The 22,402-nt window shown below is 46.7% G+C and overlaps 1 protein-coding gene across 4 annotated transcripts in view; it reads left to right on the top strand.

Moving 5' to 3' along the window:
• The window catches only part of PPP6R2 (protein phosphatase 6 regulatory subunit 2), a 145,436-nt gene that overhangs the window by 85,026 nt on the left and 38,008 nt on the right, over positions 1-22,402 (top strand). For all 4 annotated transcript variants that reach the window (XM_014599993.3, XM_059725613.1, XM_019482791.2 and 1 more), the window contains 9 exons: positions 5,595-5,708; positions 10,308-10,434; positions 11,149-11,301; positions 11,697-11,900; positions 12,630-12,694; positions 15,838-15,953; positions 19,040-19,125; positions 19,291-19,371; positions 21,070-21,167. In XM_014599993.3, the coding sequence (XP_014455479.1) occupies positions 5,595-5,708; positions 10,308-10,434; positions 11,149-11,301; positions 11,697-11,900; positions 12,630-12,694; positions 15,838-15,953; positions 19,040-19,125; positions 19,291-19,371; positions 21,070-21,167 (1,044 nt within the window). The remainder of the gene's footprint in view (positions 1-5,594; positions 5,709-10,307; positions 10,435-11,148; positions 11,302-11,696; positions 11,901-12,629; positions 12,695-15,837; positions 15,954-19,039; positions 19,126-19,290; positions 19,372-21,069; positions 21,168-22,402) is intronic.

Below are 22,402 nucleotides of genomic sequence, written 5' to 3'. Positions count from 1 at the left end.
CTAGAGAGGTTAGGTGCCGCTGACTTGTTCTTTTGAATCAAATGTGCAGAGGAGACTCCAAGAAGTTTTTGTATGGCACTCATCCCTGCAGGATCTGAGCACCTCCCACTAATTCACTGAGCAACAGATGTAACACCCGTCAAGCGTTTGTCTCTCTTCTCTCATCGTCTCCAGAGGGAGAAGCAGACACAGTACAGTTCAACATTTTGGTAGCATTTTTTTCTTGTTAGAGTAATAGAATCCTAGACGATGAGGGCTGGAAGGGAGCTCAGGAGGTCACATCTAGTCCAACCCCCTGCTTAAAGCAGGACAAGTTCCAACTAGCTTATTCCAGCCATGGCTTTGTCAAGCTGGGCCTTAAAAACCTCCAAGGATGGACACTTCACCACCTCTCTAAGTAACCCGTTCCACTGCTTCACCACTCTCCTAGTGAGAAAATTTTGCCTAATATCCAACCTAAACCTTCCAGCCCTACTATGCTATGATCTACGATTTTGAAGGAAATATTAAGTCAGACTAAGGGGAGAGTTCATCTGAGGACGCAAAGGCAGCTTCTGTTTGCTCCCTACAGCAGCAGCAGGAGTGGACCCGAAGCACGTGGGCAGGCACGTTCCCACACACTGAGTCGGGAGAGGACATCAACCTGTCCTCGAAGAGCAAAGCTGTTCAAGGGACTCCTGCAGCTCAACACACAGCACTGCATTCCACATGTGGGAAAGCACTGGGGTCTTCAAAGAATCCCCCTACGTTTCATTTCAATACTTGAGGACAAGACTCACTCATTTAAAGTCCTACTCTGACCCCCTTTTGCTAAAATAATGCCTTTTGGCCTAAAAAACTCATATTCAATCTCAAAACCGAAGTGAATATTTTTAGGTTTGAGGCAAATAATTGTTGAATAGCTTTGCAAAGGAAGGACTGAAAGTGCTGACATGAATAATTTAAAATTGGAATGGAAAAATATTTGAGAACACATTGTAGGAAATGATCCTGTAGTGCCAAGGCAATGGACTAGATGAACTAACAGTTCCTTTTCATCTCTAATTTCTATGATCCCGTTAAGTCATACACAAGCAGCTTTAGTCACAGGGCTTTGAAAAATTTAACGTTTTCTGATTTGGAAAGTGTCTAACGTTGTTTGAGAAGCTGTAGGTCGAGAAGGCTTTGCTTTTCCTAGCTCAAATTTCTCACGAGTGTGTTTCATCAAACACAGTCTTACAGAGACCAGCTCTGGGGGGATAAATGTCATTTAAAAGTTCCAGTGCGTGCAACAGCGAGCTGCGAAGAAGTACTGGACATGCAAAGTCAGCTGAAAGCAGGAGCTCGTACAAAGCGCCATTACAAAAAAGGGACTTTTATCACCCAAGGGTGTTGAGGGAGCTGGCAGGGGTCATTGCGGAGCCTTTGGCCCGACTGTATGAGCATTTGTGGTCATCTGGCCAGGTGCCGGGGGATTGGAAACTGGCTAATGTGGTCCCTATTTTTAAGAAGGGGAGGAAGGAGGACCCAAGTAATTATAGGCCTGTAAGCCTCACCTCGGCGCTCGGGAAGCTCTTGGAGAGGATCATCCAGGAGCACATCTGTGGGGGGCCTGCAGGGGAGATCATGCCCAGGGGAAATCAGCATGGGTTCACCAAAGGCAGGTCCTGCCAGACCAACCTCATTGCCTTTTATGACCAAGTAACTAAATCCCTGGATGATGGTGTCACTGTGGATGTAGTTGTTCTAGGCTTTAAGAAGGCCTTTGACACTGTCTCTCACCCCATCCTCATCAATAAATTAAGTGACTGTGGCATTGGTGCCTGCACAGTTGGATGGGTAAAAAACTGGCTGATGGGGCGCACCCAGAGAGTAGTGGTGACAGGTTGTACTCGACCTGGCGAGATGTGGGCAGTGGGGTCCCCCGGGCTCGGTCCTCGGGCCCGCACTGTTTAACATCTTCATCGGCGACTTGGACGAGGGGGTGGAAAGCACGCTGTCCAAGATTGCTGATGACACTAAGATGTGGGGTGAGGTGGACACACTTGAAGGGAGAGAGAGGCTGCAACTAGATTTAGACAGACTACAGAAGTGGGCAGACAAGAATAGGATGGGGTTCAACATAGACAAATGCAGGGTGCTGCACCTTGGGAGAAGGAGCCCACAGCACACATACAGGCTGGGGAGTTCCCTTCTTGAAAGCACAGGGGCGGAAAGGGATCTTGGAGTCATCATTGACTCCAAGATGAACATGAGCCACCAATGCCAGACTGCAGCCAGCAAGGCTAGCCAGACCTTGTCGTGCATCTGAAGGTGTATCTCAAGCTGGTCTAGAGAGGTGATCCTCCCCCTCTATGCGACTGTGGTCAGGCTGCAGTTGGAGTACTGCGTCCAGTTCTGGGCGCCGCACTTCAGGAGGGATGTGGCCAGCCTGGAGAGGGTTCAGAGGAGGCCACCCGCTTGGTGAGAGGGCAGCAGGACAGGCCCTTCAAGGAGAGACTGAGGGACCTGAACCTGTTCAGCCTCTGCAAGAGGAGGCTGAGAGGGGACCTGGTGGCTGCCTACAAGCTCATTGGGGGGGATCAACAGCATATAGGCAGAGCTCTTTTCTCCCCAGCACCACCTGGGGTGACGAGGAACAGTGGTCATAAGCTGATGGAGAATAGGTTTAGGTGAGAAATCAGGCGGCAATATTTTACAGTTGGGGTGGCCAAAATCTGGAACCAGCTTCCCAGGGAAGTGGTCCTGGCCCCTACCTTGGGCATATTCAAGAGGAGGTTGGATGATCACCTGTCTGGGGTCTTGTGAACCCAGCATTCATTCCTGCCTGTGGCAGGGGGTCAGGCTAGAAGATCTGTTCAGGTCCCTCCTGACCCTAGCTACTATGAAACTATGAAAGTAGCATGCCAAAGGGGCCATTGCTACAGACCTAAAGGGCTATTCTGGAATACTGCACACTGAGACACTGCGTTGCTATTCATCGTTATAGTCCACATCCTAAATTTGAGCCGTGCTCTGGTATTTATGTCCCTGTTTAATTAATTGGAGATCTCTGCTGTGGATGTGTAATTCTCAGACTCTACTAATGACCCAAGGTAGGAACCAATTCATTTCCACATGACGCTGGAATTGGTTTCCTTCCCACCAAGTTGCTTTTTTAAAAACCTAGGAAGGTTACCTCCACAATCCTGCACTAAACATGAACATTTAGAACAAGCCAAGCACATAAAATAGAGTAAGTGCTTGATTTAAGACTGCCCATGTCTGTGCAATCTGACAATCTCAATCATAGAATCATAGCAAATGAGGGTTAGTAGGGGCCTTAGGAAGTCATCTAGTTGAACCCCCTGCTCAGAGCCCCAGGTAGATCATCCTAGCCAAGGCTTTTGTCTAGTCAGGTCTTCAAAACCTCCAAGGATGGAGACTCCACCACCTCTCTGGGTAACCTGTTCCTGTGCTTCACCACCCTCCGAGTGAGAGAGTTTTTCCTAATATCCAACCTAACCCTCCCTTGCTGCAACTTGAGCCCATTGCTCCCTGTCCTGTCATCTGCCCCCACTGAGAACAGTCCAGCTCCATCCTTTTTGCACCTGCCATGCAGGGAGCTGAAGGCTGCTATTCAATCCCTTCTCAGTCCTGGAAGCATACATTTCAGGAAAGTTATGTCAGGGGCTGTTATAAAAAGAGAAGAAAGAAAGGAAATGAAAGAGGATCTAACAGAATCATTATTAAATGTTTAAAAAGGAAATTGAAGGTCAATCAGACTAGCTGTTTGTATGAATAGCACACCGCTGTTTGAATTGCAGGGTTAGGTGTCAGGGCAGTGCGGCCTTGGAAATAATGGTGGAACACTTCTTATTTTCCAATCTACTTCTTTCACCTGCTAGATGTCACAGATGTCTTTTAGCTCTACCTGCAACACAGCTGAAAAAACCAAAAGTGATGAAAAATGCGTATTCATTAAGCTCAGAAAACCTTCCAGAAGTGAACAAATTTCACAGCACAAACAGAAAAATATTTTGATTGAGATGGCTCTTTCTGTACTAATTGCAGCTTTCCATAGATCTCCAAGTATTGCTTATTTATCTGGTTGCTTTTCTCAGCCAGTGCTTCCTCTCTTCAGTTATTTGGTGTCCTGTGGTCTTTTGGATTTATATTTTTGTGGAGCAAATCAGAATTTAATAACCAGTGAGCTGTGGAACCATAGAGCCATGATCGTGATCAGAGAATAAATGTGTCATCCTTTTTCAGGACCCTACCCTTCAGCAGAGTACTTAGAGCAGCAAGTTCTACAGGTAGCTTCACACTGCAATAAAAGAGGTTTCAGTTCTATTGTAAAGCAGCTTGTCTGATCGAGTGCCCTCTTGTTCTCATCTTAAGTGAAGTGACAAAGAAGATCAATGAAAAGCTGTTGTCGATGCTATTCATTAATCTTATCTTTTTGTTACAATATACTATATTTTATGCATTTGGACATAAATGAGCTTTTTGAAACCCTGTGGAAACAGCAAGGTGCTAGCAAATCCATAGACATAGAAAGTGCTGCTTTAGTCAGACGGGTATTTTAGCCAGTGCTGCTTTAGCCAGATGTGTGCTGCTTTAGTCGGATGGGTGCATTAGCCAGATGTGTGATAAAGGGCTTGCTTTGTATTGGGTTTTGAAAGACTATTCCAGACATGTCTGCAGAAGCCCAGAGGTGGAACTATTAACATTTACACCCGTGGCCAGCCTTTGCCAGTCGCCAGGAGTAGCCATTGCTATGGGGGCAGGTGACAACGCAGCCAGCACCCAGGGGCTAATGGACCTGCTTGCCCCAGCCTCTCTCTGCCAAGTGACGTAGCCAGTGAATTCTGCTGGCCGTACTGATACCTCCAACACCTGAGCAACTATCTGGGCTGTTGGGAAACAGTCAGCCTCTGGGCCCCTTACCAAGTGGTGTGGTGAGAAAGGTGCTCCCTCTGAGTCTGTTCTGGTAGCCCCTTAGTCAGTGCCTGGGGCTTGTGCCCCATTTGCTCCCTCCTAGTTATGCTACTAGAATCAACTTTAGAAACAACTGTATACGGATATTTGGAAGTGGGGATTGCACCAAGGTTGTCATGGATGAGTGGCTGATGGCACCTGGCCACACTATAAAGTTGCATCACTGCTGCCTCTTATTTATGGTACATAGTAAACTGCAGTGAGAGGCAACAGGCCTCCATATGTACTGTGCAGTAGAAAGGTGAGGTACTGCCTGTCTGCTTTTGGGGTTAGTTTTACTTGACTCTTGAGTCCTTAAACCCCTTTTTGAGAATCAAAACCACACTATAGGTCTTAAAGCTGGGAGGAACCACTGTAGTTATCTAGTGTGAGCTCTAGCACAGGGTTCCTGTGTATAGCGCATGATTTCAGGAGGTGCTAGAGCCTGAGGGAGACATCCAATCTCAGTTCAGGTTTTAAGAGACAGAGAGTGTACCGTCTGCCCCGTGGATCTGTTCCAGTGGTCAGTTATCATCACTTTGGAAATTTCCTTCTTATTTCTGGTTTGAATTAGGATGGCCTCTGTTTGTAAAATTAAAACAATTGCAAAATATCCCTATCCCTAATGCCATTAACCTCCATGTATCATTTAACAGGCAGGAATGCGTGGAGCAGCTCTTGAAGAACATGTTTGATGGAGACCAGGCTGAAAACTGCATAGTGAACGGAACTCAGATTTTATTAACGTTACTGGAGACAAGGCGCTCTGGGTAGGTGAACCCCTCTCGGCGGGAAACACTCAATGCTGGTAATCTGGTTTGACTTTGTGGGGGTTTTGGAGGGGGTTTGGTGTGTTTGTTTTTGAGAGAGGCAGCTCCCAGAACATTTTTAGGGGTTGCAAAAACAGATGCAGCTGGAAAAGCTGCTTTAAATGTAGTGGTTGCACTTGAAGACAGCCAGTTGAGATCAGGGCTACTTTGCTAAATGTGAGGACATGCACACAGAAGGGAGACGTTGTCCTTGTACCAAAGAGATTGGAGTCCGAGTCCAGGCAGGAAGGTGGGGGCAGGGGTATGTCACACCCACTCCAGGTGGTAGTGGGCTGGCAGCTCTTTAGTTACAGTTCTCTGTTTTTTAAAATGTATTCCTTATTCTGCAAGGGGGAAGAATGACCAGAAGGGAAGGTATCGACCTGGAAGGGTGTGGGCAGCGGGGTCCCACAGGGCTCGGTCCTAGGACCGATACTCTTTAATGTCTTCATCAGTGACTTGGACGAGGGAGTGGTGAAGTGTACTCTGTCCAAGTTTGCAGATAACACAAAACTGTGGGGAGAAGTGGACATGCCGGAGGGCAGGGAACAGCTACAAGCAGACCTGGACACGATGGACATATGGGCGGAAAACAACAGAATGCAGTTCAATGAGGAGAAATGCAAAGTGCTGCACCTAGGGAGGAAAAACGTCCAGCATACCTACTGCCTAGGGAATGACCTGCTGGGTGGCACAGAAGTGGAAAGGGACCTTGGAGTCCTAGTGGACTCCAAGATGAACATGAGTCGGCAGTGTGATGAAGCCATCAGAAAAGCTAATGGCACTTTATCGTGCATCAGCAGATGCATGACGAACAGATCCAAGGAGGTGATACTTTCCTTCTATTGGGCGCTGGTCAGACCGCAGTTGGAGTACTGCGTGCAATTCTGGGCGCCGCAATTCAAGAGGGATGTGGATAACCTGGAGAGGGTCCAGAGAAGGGCAACTCGTATGGTTAAGGGCCTGCAGGCCAAGCCCTATGAGGAGAGACTAGAGAACCTGGACCTTTTCAGCCCCTGCAAGAGAAGGTTGAGAGGCGACCTTGTGGCTGCCTATAAGTTCATCACGGGGGCACAGGAGGGAATTGGTGAGTTTTTATTCACCAAGGCGCCCCTGGGGGTTACAAGAAATAATAGCCACAAGCTAGCAGAGAGCAGATTTAGATTGGACATTAGGAAGAACTTCTTCACAGTTCGAGTGGCCAAGGTCTGGAATGGGCTCCCAAGGGAGGTGGTGCTCTCCCCTACCCTGGGGGTCTTCAAGAGGAGGTTAGATAGGCATCTAGCTGGGGTCATCTAGACCCAGCACTCTTTCCTGCCAACGCAGGGGGTCGGACTTGATCTATTGAGGTCCCTTCTGACCCTAACATCTATGATAAGTAGAAGCAAGAGAGTTGCGTTTGGGAGTGCAAGGGTAATAAGGCAGGACTGGGAGATAGGGGCTACCTGAAGATGGGGAGAGGGAAGAGAGTAGGGTGGGCAGTCAACAAATGCAGAATCATAGGCCGCGTGCAGACGAGCAGGTTTGTGTGTTTCCCCAGGGACAAGTAGCAGTGGCACACCTTGTGCTGTTGTTGCCTGTCCCCAGGAAATGCCCATGCCACAGCCACTCTGGCACACGGTGCATGGCCCCAGCAGCCTTACCTGGGGGCTTCTGGGAGCTATAGCTGTGGCACTCCTGCAGCAGGGAGCCTGGCTGACATTTGGAGCATAGCTCCGGCTGGCCAGCATCTGGTTTTGAGCAGTGTGCGCTGCTGTCACATGCACTGCCCCACTTTTTTTGGCGTGGGTTTTTTTGACCCTGGGATCTCCGCAAAGTAGCAGCATGGGGAATGCCTGCATGTGCGATGTGGGGCGCTGCAGACAGATCTGCGACACCGCATACCACATGTCTGCGCTTGTCTGGACACGGCCATAGAGTCCTAGAGCAGTGAGGCTGGAAGGGAGCTCCGGAGGTCGTATCTAGTCCAGCCCCTGCCTGAGGCAGGATCAGCCTTGTTCGTGTCATCCCAGACAAATCCATAATCTAAGCTCTCTCTAAAACTACCATCAACCCTGACACCACAGCAGACATCACACCCGAACCTGCCTCAGAGAAAGCAGGAGGACCATGGCAGCCAGAGTCTTGCTGCTGCAAGGGGTGTTCATATATGCTCCAGAGATCCCAGGAAGAGGCTGTGCCCCTGCAGCAGAGAAAGGCAAAACCCCCCGGTCTGTGCCCAGAATTCCTTCCTCACGCCAAATGCTGGGATCAGCCTGACTCTGAGCAGAGGGGCAACAGCCTCTAGCCAGAAACATCCAAGTTCAGGTCCCAGCAGGAGCACTGGCCCAGCCCAGTCCGAACCGTGTCCAGAACGTACGTTCTCCAAATGCCGTGCAGCCGGGGGCTGTGCTGATCTGAGAGGGCCAAGGCTCCCATGGGTTCTGCCCGGCAGTTGCACGTAGTAGGCTGAAGAGGAAGAATGCTTACGACAGCGTGACCGGCAGACTGCTAATAGTGCATGTTGTTGCTCCTGTCGGCACACAGCAGGAGCATCTTGCTTCTCTCCTTTCCTCCCACAAGCTTCGTCTGCATCTTTTTCCCATCTCCATCTATCTCAGGGACCTGCTGCAATCCCACCCTTCATGCCAGGGGCTCTCCACATCCCTCTTCCCCCATAGGAGGCTCCCTCATTATCTCTGTTGTCAGGAGCTGCGTAGCCTTGCATTCTGCCTTTCATCCATGTTGGGAGCTCTGTGTGACACCCTTCCCCCCACCCTGCATGCAAAGCTTTCCCTGTGCTAGGGGCTCTGGGTTCATTCTCTTGCCACATGCCTCCCTGTGTCCCCCCACTGTCCTAACCTCTTTTTTTTCCCATTCAGAGCTGTAGGTTATGGGATATGGGCAGTACTGGAAATGGGGTCATATGCTGTTAATTAACTATGCTGTTAATTTCTCCCGTTGGTTGGCCCTTTCATCTGCAGAAAAATCTCCCAGCCCAGACTCTCTCCTCCCCCCACCTTCCTGTTCTGCTTTTTCATATGTTTGCCCAAACCAATAAACTCCAGCCTGTTAATGCTTACAATAAGGCTGTCCAACTTCAGCGTTGCCAGTGGCCACATGCTGCTCAAGTTGCAGGCCCTGGACTAAATACTGTGCAGGCTCCATGGGGGCCGTGCGGGCTCCCTGGGACCCCCACCAAGTGCAGCCCCCCTGCAGGTACCAGTGTGTGGGTGAATTTCCCATTGCATCACCACTGCATGAGCAGGGACACCCCCCCTCCATTTCGTGCAAGTCCTTCTGCTACCACCATGCAGGTGGTCAAGTTGGGACGACCCTGGCTTAGAACATTCCTTGAAAGTTTGCAGTGGATTCAATGCATTATTCAGAATTAATTGCATTGTATTAAAGCAGAGACTTACTGTCAGACAGTGTCAGGGTCTTGCCGTTGCCACCAGTAACACTTCGAACAGTAAATGGGGACCAGTTCAACTGAGACTTCTTCCAGTCTGTTTGGGAGGAGGTGGAAAAAACTTTAGGTTTATAAAGCCTTTAGGGCCAGTTGTAAGGGCAGGATCTGGAATCCTTTCCCAACTTCTTGTGGGGAACTTGGATTCACCTTATTTCTCCTTGGTCACTTCCCCATCTATAAAATGAGGATTGTGCTTTCTACACATTAATGGTGTATTCGGGACAAGTTCCTGGACACTCAGATACTTTGCTGATGGGGTCCATGGAAGTAAATTAGACAGTCTTTAAATATTGCAGAAAGCCTAGGCCTGATGCTGTCAAGGTGGTGTTTAGCGATCCATTTAGTGGTGTTGGAATTGTTTGTTCACTCTCCGGCAATCACTAGGCGCATCTACGCTTACAATTAATGCTATGTTGTTTTACTGCGTTGTAAATTTACCACTCGGTAAACTATTTTACTGTGCAGTAAGTGCCTGCGTGTGTGGACAGTGACACTTTACTGTGCAGTAGACTAATCAACTGTGTAGTAAAGCATCTCATGTAGACACAGCCACTGATGACTTAACGTGCGGTTGCACTTGCTCTTGATCATTTACTCTGATCCATCTCTGTCGTTGGAAAGGACAGGCCTAACAGGAGTACTGATGCGTGTTCCTGCTCCCTACTAGGAAGAGAGATGGGTGCAGGAGTATCCACAGACATCTGCTGCTTATTTTTATCACCTAGAATATTTACATCCATGTTTGTGAACGCCTGTTAAAAATGATAACAAACCTTCCGCCAGTGCGTACATGTAACACTTCCAGGCACATCTGAATGCCCAAATATTTATTTGTGAGGTGTTAAACAGAAGGATGCATCTTTATCCTTTTCCTTGCTGCCTTCACCATGCAGAGTAAACAGCATACTCTGTATCAGCCTGCTCCATCTGCTCTATAGGTTTGTATTTACACCGTAGTCTAAACTTTAGTTAGCTGTAAATCATCTCTCTTGAAGAAGAGCTGTGAATTTGAAGAGGGAATTATGAGGGCAGGCAGTGGGGCTGGGACAGACAGGGGTTTCATGTTTTATCCAAGCTTCAACTATTATATTTCTTCTTTCTCTTTGCAGGGTAGAAGGATTGATGGACTCGTTCTCTCAGGGATTTGAAAGGTCTTACACTGTCAATAGCAGCATTTTACATGGTATTGAACCACGGCTAAAGGATTTCCACCAGCTTCTCCTCAGTCCCCCCAAGGTAAAGCACTTCAGCTTTTCTAGCGGCTAATTACCTGTATTTGAGGTGTCCTTTCCTTTCTATGTAACATCACTTCCTTCCTAGAGGTTTCCAGTTTTGTTCACCTGAACGTATTGTGTAATGACACAGACTCTTTACAATAAATTGAAATCTGACTTGAATTCTTAGAAGGGGATACAGAGTTGAGGTTAGCACTTCAGACACCTAGGAACAAAGAAGGGGGAGATGGTACTCGAGGCACTGGGTTTGAGTAGGAAATGATAGGGTGATCTGTCATGACTGGAGTTAGGAGGCTTGCACCATGAGAAACTGGATGTGTCAGAGTTGGAATTGGGTGGTGGTCCGTGTGTGCATACACTTAATCCTGAGAGAGGTATCTTATCTGATGGCCACACTGTAAGAAACACAGAATTTGTGTCTTTTAAAATTACATTCTTATTTATACCTCTTTGACTGTATTTAAGAAATCAGGTATAAAATCACTGTCCCGAGTTTTTTGCTACCTTTTAAATGGCTCCTTACTTCATTTACTGTCTAGCTCCAGGCCAGAAAGGGAGTGTGGTTTAAGTAATCAAATAGTTGCCTTTCTAGAAGTGATTCATGTGAGGAGGTGAACCGGCTGGATAACATCAGACTAAAAGCCATGTTCAGTAAGGCCATTTTGACCTGTGTTCAGATGGATCTAACATCTGTTTCCTCTTCTGTTTGTGGCAGAAAACATCAATCCTAACTACTATTGGTGTCTTGGAGGAGCCGCTGGGGAACGCTCGCCTTCATGGAGCTCGACTGATAGCTGCTCTGCTCCACACAAACACTCCCAGTATTAATCGGGAACTATGCAGGCTCAATACCATGGACTTATTACTTGTGAGTAACGTGGTGTGACGTACTGTGGAGGAAGATGTTGCTTTAAGCTGAAAACATGGCCACTTTCTTTTTTGATCTGCTACATTACTGGAACAATTGATATCTAAATCCCAAGGTCTGTTTCAGTGCATTAAGCAAGTGCAATTATATGATAAAGTCTATTTGGAGAATAAATATTCCTACTTTCAGGAGATTACAGAAGTAATTAAGGTGCTGACACAAAAGTGTGCATCTCATTTGAAGGGTGCGTGCTATGCGAGAAAGTCCCATATGCTTCGTAACCTGGGATGTTTGACAGTGTTTTTTGTTGGTCCCAGTTGCAAATAAGTTTATGTGGAAAGGGCTGATCAGGCCTGCCCTGAACTGATATTTTGCTTTTCTTTACATTGTTCCAGGACTTATTTTTTGCATACACGTGGAATAACTTTTTGCATTTCCAAGTGGAACTGTGCATAGGAGCGATCCTCTCGCACTCTGTGCACGAAGGGAAAACAACAACGAATGACCTGGAAAATAAAGAAGAGGTACTGAATGGGAATGTGACCACAGAAAACTCAGAGACTCCAGACAACAGGCCAGAAAATATCATGGTGACGCATGTAAGTCTAGTCATGTCATGTGAGAACCTTAGGTGGATGGATTTGGCAGAGGTCTTGCTTAACAAGAAAGTAATCTGATAAACTGCTCAAGAGGGCACGGTGATGTTTATCAAAACTGTCTAGACATCGTTTTGTTCTTCCAGTTTTGGACGGAAATGTACTTGCCTTTCTGCACCTGATTTGTTGGCTCATTTGTAAATGAAGCCTCTTACCCTGTTCATTAATAAGCTTAGAGCTCTCTTTTCCTTTTATCTCGTACTAAATATGCATAGAAAGTTTAGACAAAAAAAGAACAATCACCACTATTACACACCCCTGACTTCTCTGTTTGTGCCTGTGCTTCTCCTGAAAAGCTTCTTTTTCGCAGGGGTTATGAAACCACAGTTGCTTCATTCACTAGTATGATGCTGAAACCTCTAAGGACATCCTGAAAAAGATTTTAGGTATCACTGTCTTTCCTTTTCCTCTAAGGCAAGAGGTATCTTAAGCTATAGAGGAAGCTTTATGCCTTTTATGGGAGATGTGAGAAATGTTGGACCTTTTTATAAGGTTCTTGTGTAGTTTGCCCTTTCAAGGCAAATCCATTTAAAACACATTTTAAAGTACTTCTAAGTGACAGAAGGAATAGAGATGAACTGAAGTAACACACAGTTTAAGACAGGTTTGCCCAGGGGATGGGATTGTCCTTAGCTAGTGTCTTAACCGCTCTCATTCTTTCTCCTTCTCCAGCTGTTCCAGAAGTGCTGCTTGGTGCAGAGGATATTGGATGCCTGGGAAACCAATGATAAAATACAGTAAGGGATTTTTGTTCTAATGGGGGTCCCAGTTCTAGGGCTGTGGATTTTGAATTCTCCTTTGAATATTCTTTTGCATGTTCGAATAATTTGCAAAGTTTTCTAGCATCCTCGAAAAAGAACCCACGTTGTTTTTAGTTGCTGTGTTGTGATTTTAATTACAAATACGGGTAGCAGACCCTTGTGCATGTATAGGAGACTGGGAATGACCTCAGACCATTCTGCAAAATATGTTTCATTCTCATCTTAAAGAATACCACATTGGTTTACTTATTTTTAATAAACCAAAATCAGGGGTTTGCATTTTTTATCCCTTGTAAAGAGGAAGGGCAGTAGCACCTAGGTTGACAGACATTATATTCCTCAGTTTTCTAGCTGAGGAAGCCACTCAGAAAACATGATGATTGGTATGACCCAAGAATTTAAAAAATAATGAAAGAAGTATGAACGACTGTGGTTGGAGCTGCTGTTTCCTTGTTCACCTAAACCTTTTGCTCTGTACTTTCAAGCTGTGAGAATCTATAAATAATAATTGCTGTACAGGCAATTGTCAACTCCTGACAATCCTTATGTGGTAAGCCATGTATTCAAAACCCCTTTTCTTTTCCTTCCACAGCACTTCCTGCTGCTGGTGGTCCATTTTACTTGGTGTTAACTCTTAGGGTGCGTCAGAACTTTGGAGGGGAAACAAGCAAAACATTAACTTCGATCCAGTTAGAGAAAACCTAGTAATTTAGGTAGCTGATTTTGCACATCCTTTCATTTGTGCTGTCAAAGTAGCAAACAGCAAGTGCGTGCATGGTAGGAATAGATTGTTGGATAGTGTCAAGACAGGAGTCTAGCTTGCATGTTATTATTACTTGAGTATTAAAACTGCTCCTTGACCTGGTCAGCCCAGATGGCAAGTTGTGGATCCTGCCTCTCATTTTTCAAATTAAGTGGCTAGAAAACCGTACATAAAGACAGCGCATGGCTGTGTTGCATTGTAGAGTATGGTTTTAATATTTTGGACAAAAATAGGTGCAACTGGCAGAAGCAGGACTTTTGAGAGGAGTGGAAGCAGAGGGCTTTTTACATAACTGTTACCTACATTCACATACGTCCACTGTTCTCTCTACAGATAGGTGGAAAAATGAGACCAAACATTCACTTTTTTTCATATATAGTAGTGCCACTGGTAGGAGACGCATCTCGTTTTGGGTTACAGCCATGTCACTCTTTTGAGGTTCTGGCAATGCTTGGGGTGCCCTTGATTTTTAACTCATAACACAGGCTCAAACACTTAGCTGTGACTTCATATTGTTAGAAGAAATGGGTCCTGTGTAGGAGTGAAGTGAAACATCCGTCAGCTTAGACTTGAACATGAAGGGTTACTGGAACAGCATGTAGAAAACCTAAAGCAGTTACAGGGAGGAATCAGCATGAAAGCAGCCTGCTACCTCAAAATTAACTTTGGGTTTTGGATTAATTTGACTATATTGAAGTCAAAGGGTTTAGCATTTACTAACAGATTACTGGATTACAGACCATCAGCTTCCACTTGGAGTACAGAGAAGTGGTTTTCTTTGATAGTATCCTGCTTAGGATTTAGAAACAGGGGACAGCCTTCTTGATGTGCTGTTATGATGGGCTTTTAATACAATTTGATGTTTGACCTGCTAATTTTTAAGCCTTGCTGCCTGTATTAATTTAATATGCCTCAATCTTGGAATAGTAGATAGTGGGATTCAGCTGTTTTGGTATTTGCTTTTTCATAGAATCATAGAAAATGAGGGTAGGAAGGGACCTCAGGAGGTCGCATCTAGTCCAACCCCTGCTCCAAGCAGGACCAGCCCCAGCTACATCATCCCAGCCAAGGCTTTGTCTACCTTAACCCTAACCCTCCAAGTATTGAGACTCTACCACCTATCTGGGTAATCTGTTCTAGTGCTTTATTACCCTCCTAGTGAAAGAGTTTTTCCTAATATCCAACCCTAACTTCTCTTGGTGCAACTTGAGCCCATTGCTCCTTCTGTCATCTGCCCCCACTGAGAACAGTCCAGCTCCGTCCTCTTTGCAACCCTCTTGCAGGGAGCTGAAGGCTGCTATTCAATCCCCCTCGGTCTTCTCTTCTCCAGACTAAACAAACCCAGTTCCCTCAGCCTCTCCTCACCAGTCATGTTCCCCAGCCATTTTCATTGCCCTGCGCTGGACTCTCTCCAATGTGCCCGCATCCTTTCTGTAGTGGGGGGCCACAGCTGGACACAGGACTCCAGATGTGGCCTCCCCAGTGCTAAATAGAGGGGAAGAATCACTGCCCTCGATCTGGTGGCAGCTCTCCTACCAATGCAGCCCAGGATGCCGTTACCCTTCTTGGCATCAAGGGCTCACTGCTGGCTCCTGTTCAGCTTCTTGTCCCCTGTCCCCCCAGGTCCTTTTCTGCAGAGCTGCTGCCCAGCCCGTCACCCCCAGCCTGCACCGGTGCAGGGGATTGCTCCCTCCTCAGTGCAGGACTTTGCACTTGTCCTTGTTGAACCTCATAAGTTTTCTTTTGATCCATCTGTTTTGCTCTGATTTTTGAGAGAGACTCCTTCATTGGCTCATAGAAGGGCAAAGTGTGTTGGTGACTGCTTGACTTTATTCTGACTTTTTCTATTCTCTGTAATGGAGCAATTTATGGTTAGGGTTATGTTCTCTTGCTCAGAGACAAACAATTCAAATGCAAATGCGTTTTCAGTATGGCAGTGACTCATCCTTCTTAGTTCCAATGTATTTTTTTTTCCTCTAGTTAAAATTATAAAAAGATGATCACTGATCTAGTTCTGTGCCAGTCTCTCATAACGCTTAGTAGATGATTGATGTGTGTTAAAATTTTAGTGAAGATTTTAGCTGGCACCGAAGGCTATCCAGTGCATTTGGAGCAGGCAGGACCGCGGTCATCCCCTGTCGCTATCTGCTCAGTCTACCTGGGCAGGATTCCTCATCTTGAGGAGACCTGGCGCCCCTCGGTGCAGGTGCAGGGTTGAGGCAGCATCTCAACATTGGCCTCGCTTGCAGTAATTTCTGTTTGCACAGATGCAATTACTGCTGCAGGGGCAGCAAGTGACACTTAAGGACTTGTTGATAAGTGTTCTGTTAAACTGGTACCAACTGTTTGTTTTCAGGGCAGAAGGTGGCATGAGGCGAGGGAATATGGGCCACCTGACCCGAATAGCCAACGCTGTGGTACAGAACATGGAGAAAGGCCCCATGCAGACTCAGATCAGTGAATTCATTAAAGGTACATGCTCCATTTCCTGTTCAGTCCTGTATTTTGTGTGTTTCTGATCGATTCGCTCTTGCAGGGCTTCCTAGAGCATTTTTTGCTTTGCATTAAACGCTGTTGAGATGCATTTTTAATTTTAAAAAAAGGGGGCTTACGACCATTTGTGTTAGATTCACGTCATTCAGACTTCTGGCCAGATTTTGGTCTTTCATGTTTACATACAGCCATATCAGAGTCTGTCATTCTGCCTGTATAAGTGAGGTTGAATTTGTCCCATACTGTCATCACCGGAGCATCCCTGCTGTACTTACATTGTGGGGATCCCGTCTCTCGTCTGTAAACATATAACAATGAGCTTGCAGTCTAGTTTAAATAGAATACAGTATGACAGTATATTGTGTGCATGCATGTGTGTGTGTGTGTGGGGGGGGGGGTGCGGTCCCTCACAGATCTTACACTTTAAACCAGTGGTTTTCAATGTGTGGTTTGCAGACTGTGTTTAAGGGGTCCATAAAAGATGACTGATCAGTCAAAAGTATGTGAATACCCACACTTACAATTCAAAGGGGTCGGTGCCTCCATTTACATTTTTAGGGATCTGCGAATGAAAAAGGTTGAAAACAGAATCGTCGAACATGAGGGTTGGAAGGGACCTCAGAAGGTCTTTTAGTCTAACCCCCTGCTCCAAACAGGACCCGTCCCAACCAGTGCTTTATATTAAATTAGCCAGTTAATCGTGCCTTAAATAGTAATCCGACCACACATTCATGCAAGTAGCGGTGTGATAAAATGGGAAGTAAGCCACCTAACGATTCCACAAAATCTGTATAATCATTTTTTGGCTGGTTTCCATTGTGTCTTAAGTTGAACATGTGGCCAAGTCCCTGCCAGGCAGCCTGATGTTGGCAGCATGGTGCGGCTCTAGGACCAGCCCCAGTGCAATCCCAAGGCTGGAACTCCCTATCAGCCTGTTGGCGGTCCCAGCCCCAGGATCACAGTGGGTCACCAGGCACCTGGCTTTCTACTACCTGGTGCAAGGGGAGTCCAGGATCATGATCCCGGGCTCCCCCTTCACTGTTAAGTAGCAATCGCATGACTGGGATCTGATCCCGACATTGCATATCACGCAGTGCATGTGTGCTATGGCAGGAGGTACAATTGTTGGAATGAGGGAACAGATCCCATGATGCCATTAAGCATGCCAGGGGCCTTGGGGCCTGAACAGTGGTGTGGAAAGGCTGTGGTGAACAGTGATAGAGGCCATGAATCTCTGCAGTGTCTGAGACAGGCCCGAGGCATCTCACTGGACTGTGATCTACGTTTTTGAGGACCGCTTGTCTCCTCTCTAGGCAGAGATAACTTCCCCATGAGGCTGGTTCCTGAAAACACATTAGTAGAGAAAGGAGGATTTCCCCCCTTTCTTGGCTTCTTGTCAGCTGACCAGGTACAAATGTTAATGACTTTATAGACTGCAGTGTCAGTATTATAATGAATTGGAAGGGAATTTCAAAACATTTATAAAAATGTATTTGACATATGAGCGACTAACACGCAGCCTGCGGCTCTGCTGTCTGATGGATGTAAAGGAAGAAGTTAGGGAAATTAATTCTCCTCCCCTCAAAGTCTATTCTCTCATGTTTTCCCATGTCCTTTTCCTCTGTCTGTGTGTGTGGGTGTGGGTGCGCGTGCATATAAAGACAGCCAGTGGTGCAGGGATGTACTGTTTGGTCCTTCCCCTGATACAGTTATCTGACAGTATGCTTGGGGGGGTCAGTGTGTGAATTGATGGTGTAAGCTACAGAAAGCTGACTCTTTCTGTTTATCTTTTTCCAGCAGCAGCAACAAAAAATTCAATAATTGACTCAGCTTATTCTCCCTTTGTAATTCACTCGATCATTTAAAAATTTGCCCTGTTTCGATTGTCTTCATTGTCAGACCCAATCACCTGGGTGGCTGTGTGTTAAAACTGGAATTATTTATTTACTTACTTGATTTATATGCTGCCCTTCCTAACAAAGACTCGGTGCGGCTTACAGCAAGAGAGGGAATAATTCACGAAACAGGAGAGTGCCAAGAGAACAAAACCACTTTAATGGGAGCTGGAATATCTACATAAAACAGACTCCCCTAGACAATATCTCAGCCTAGCTTTGTTTGCTCAGTGCCTGCTCAAACAGGGAGGTCTTACACCATTTCTGAAGGCCGTCCAGGCTCACGCTGTGGCTGGCTTTGCGGGGCAGGGAGTTCCAGAGCTGAGGAGTAAGTGCCAGCAGTGACCTCCCATGCCTTTTCTTCAAGTGGACTTGGTCCGCTGCTGGTACTTGTAGGATGCATCGTGGTCCTGCATAAGCCAGCAGGCGGTCCCTGAAGTATGGAGGGCCCAGGCCATGTAGGGTCTTATTGGTGAAAACAGATACCCTGAATTGTGCCTGGAAAGCTATTGGATAAAGAGCACTGGAGTTGCGTGCTCCTGGTGACTCAGCCCCGTAGAGAAGGCAGGCTGCTGCATTCTGGACAGTGTTCAGGGGCAGCCCTACTACACCCAGGATTGAAACCTGCCCACATGTTAGAGTGTATTACCTAGCAGTTGCAGTACATAGTATCTCAGGTATAAGAAAAGACTCTACAGGTCCTTAAACTGTACAGTCTCTGTCCTCTGATACACATCTCTGCCCATGTTGTCCACACTTCTAAGTAACACCCTCAGCATACCCTTTTTTTCTCTTAAATGTCCACGTTCTGAGATTTGGACCCATTTTTTTTTTGTCTTCTGTTTTCTCTTTTGGATTCTTCCTTGCCTTCCAGCATTTTGGCTCCTGGGAGGGTATTTAAGGGTTATCATGTTTGTGTCACATCGTGTGCTAATGGGCCTGCTGGAGCAGAGGGATTACAGCCATGTTGCCTGTTGTACTGACAGTGTTGCAAAAGGTTTTGAGGAGATGCTTGCAGATCAGGACACTGGTCCTGGCTGGCTGCAAGATCTACACGTTGCGCATAACATGGGAGAAAGTGGGACTGAATTTTGCAGTAACTGGCACCGATTCTTGTTCCTTGAGCCCCCCTGAGCTATGTTAACCATGGTGGTGGCCCTTCTGTTCCAGAGCTACCTGAGGATTGCAGAGGGAGGTGGGAGAGTTTTGTAGAAGAGACTCTGACCGAGACGAACCGGCGGAATACAGTGGATTTGGTGAGAACAGTGATAAATGCTTCTCTCTGTCACATGGGCCTGTTGCCTTCTGGCCCTTTCACTTGACAGTTTTGGTGGCGGTGTTATGTGTTCTGATGTTTTCCACGATCACACGTGGCCAGCTTTCTTGTCCCCCTCCGACATTCATTGTGGTCTGTGTTTCAGGTGAGCACTCACCATTTGCACTCTTCCAGCGAGGATGAAGACATTGAGAGCGCTTTCCCCAATGAACTCTCCCTCCAGCAGGTGACGGATGCTGTGTTTTTTACTGTTGCTGAGGAGCACGTTCCTCTGGTTTCGTCCTTTAATCGTAGTCATTAGGCTTCCTGAACTTGTTTTTTTGCAAACTGCCCCTTTGTCTGCCTTGTGTCCAGCTAAGCTGTTAGCAAGAGATGTTTAACAAGGAAGGAAAGGCCAGTTGGGAGAAATATCACTTGCTTTCTGCAGCAGACTGGAAAGCTGACTGTAGCGAAGGGCTGTCCTCTGCTGAGATGCCCTGTGGGATCTGCTCATTAATTGAGAGGCAGGGTGGTTATTGTACAGGGCTGAATATCCTAGAGCTGTACTCCTGCTCATCCCAGTGCCCACCCTTTGAGCTGTCTGGTCTTTGATTTTTCTCACTGTAAAATGGGGGCAATGATACTTGCCTCCTGTGAGGTGCTTGGACATCTGGATAGAACAGCACAATTTACATAAAAAGGGAAGGTGGGCCGATGGCATAAGCATGTCATAGAGAAGTAGTGCTGGAAGGGACCTCCAGAGGTCATCTAGTCCAACCCCAAACACAACATCCTGCATTCTCATACAAACTGGCCACATCTACCCGAGACGCTTACTGCGCAGTAAGTCATTACTACTGTGCAGTAGTGTTGTATGGCACGAGCCGTGATGCGGTGCTACTGTGCAATAGTAATATGCTGCTGGGCAGTAGTAATGAGCTACTGCACAGTCAGTGTTGCCACGAAGCTGTGTGGGGATGCTACTCACTGTACTGCTAGTTACTACGCAGTCATTTAGTACTTGGGCATGCAAGTATTAAATGACTGCGCTCAACAACTGCACAGTCAGCATCTAATGTAGACATGGCCACTGAGCACCAAATAAAGAAGCTCTTTGTTGTGTGGATGCTGAGTTTGAAATCGACTCCTGATAATTGCTGTTTGAGACGGGAGGAATAATGGGAAGGCCAGTGCATGCTGTGGAGGCAAGTGCTTGCACAGAGACTGTTAGATAAGAGCAGGGAGTGAGGGCCAGGGCTTAGGGAAAGGCAGATGCAGCAGACCACTAGGGCTTTGTGTGGATCAGGAGATCTCACAGCTTTGGGGGTGCTGCAGAGGTGGTAGTCAGTGGTGGAAGCATCTTTTCAATGTGTAGCAAGGAGGCCAGGCATTCTCTTTCTCCTTTTGAGCATTGTGGATAAAAGGGAAGTTGCCAAAACCAGCCAAAAGTTTGTCTTACTGGTAGCATGAAGGTAACACTGGAGAATATGTGGATGGCTTCAATCTAAAGTCTAGTCAGGTTCCAGAAATGGTGAAATAGCTGATGTCCCTACACGCCACTTGTGTGGCTTTACAAGCATGCTTTCCTTCCCCTTGCTAGTGGTTTCCTTTTCCCAGGTGCAATGTGAAAAATCCTTGAGAACAAGAGGAAACGGAGTTGATTCCACAGGGGGTATTCCAGTATTCCCCCTGTGCTAGCAGAGTAACAGTCTGAACAGAAGTATGAACGGGAGTCCTTAAATACCTTGCTGGTCAGAACAGGTGCAGGACGTCAGGACCATTATGTGCAGTAGATTGGGCACTACAGCTGTACAGACACCTAGCCGATAAACCGAGCCATGGCTGGAGTGTGCTGAACAACAGCATCTCCCTTTGTGCCTGTGTTCAACTCCCTGAAACTGATTTCTTTGCACACTTGTGACTCTTTGCTGGTTACATCCCTCAGGCATTCTCAGAGTATCAGATCCAGCAGATGACAGCCAACTTTGTGGATCAGTTTGGCTTCAATGATGAAGAGTTTGCAGACCAGGATGACAACATCAAGTGAGTTCAACCATTGTGAATGGAACTGTTAGTCCTTTACTGGCTCTGCAGGCCTCCTGGGCTTCAGTCGCTTCCTCTGGTTCAGGGCTTACGGTGGAGGATGCACCACCCTGCTCAGCTCAAAAATGTGGAAGATTGGTTATGGGCCTGAAAAAACAGTAAGTTCAGCATAACAGGGTGGTTAAGAAGAAACAAGTCAGAAAACCCAGCTGCAAGGGCCCTGCTGGGAGCTTGAAAGTCTCTCAGCAGAAGCAGCAGCAGAGGAGTGGTGAAGGACAGACTCTTTTTGAATAAGGTGCTGTGTCTTACAACTATCTCTGTGCCTGCTGTTTTGTTTAATTAAAATCAGAAAGCGGTAGTTCTAAATTCAGGCAACAGTGCTGGCACTGTTCTGTCCAGGAAAGTTTTTAGTCAAGTCAGGAGCAGAAAACCAAAGACCTGCAGTAGGTGAACTGCCCAAGAACATCCAGCCACTCTTCCATATGTATAAGGGGACATTGATGAGACAGGGTGAGATCACGCCTTCCAAGGAAGGGAAGGGTGGACAGGTTTCATTTTATGAAGCTGACCAAACTCAGCGTTCAGAAATGAGATCGTACCTTCGAGTGTGTGCATCATTAACTGCCTCTTCCCAGCTTCACTCCCACGCAGTTTTGGTAGCCTGCTTTGAGGCTTTTGTCATTTAAAATAAATAACATCTTGCAACTGTGCCACTTATGCGTCATGGTGAAAGAGTCGGAGGTCCCCTTCTGTCTTGTGTAATTTAATTACCAGTGGAAAAAACGTCAGCTGGCTGAGCTCCTTGTCCCTCGGCGAGCCAGTTCAGAGAAGTACGTAGCTGCAAAATGACCTTTTGAGTCTTTGGCAGCTCCGGGCAGGTGTAGGGTAGTGAGGGCCCGCTGTTTGTGGGCCCCAGTGAACTACCCGTATGTTTAAATTGTCATTTCATCTCAATTTTAATAGCTTCGGCTCTTTGTGTCATCTTTGAAATTTCTGTCAAGCAAAAGCCAGCAGCTTGCCCTGTGAGCATGTTGGCAGCTACCTTTGGTTGGGGCGGGGGAGATCTGGGGACAGGCATGTGCTGATGCCTCGTTAAATAAAGAAAACTCCTTTTCTGTATAGAGAACCTTTTTGTGCCCCCTTTTCTGAGAATTGTGGACAGAAGGACCAGGCATTTTCAGTCTGTCAGGTAGTTGCACTGATTATGGTCTAATCTAATTTTTTATGCATTTTTT

This window comes from Alligator mississippiensis, chromosome 4 (assembly GCF_030867095.1).
Source record: "Alligator mississippiensis isolate rAllMis1 chromosome 4, rAllMis1, whole genome shotgun sequence".
NCBI classification, from domain to species: domain Eukaryota; kingdom Metazoa; phylum Chordata; order Crocodylia; family Alligatoridae; genus Alligator; species Alligator mississippiensis.
The sequence above is the reverse complement of the archived record's forward strand: the minus strand, read 5'-3'. Positions and strand labels throughout refer to the sequence as shown.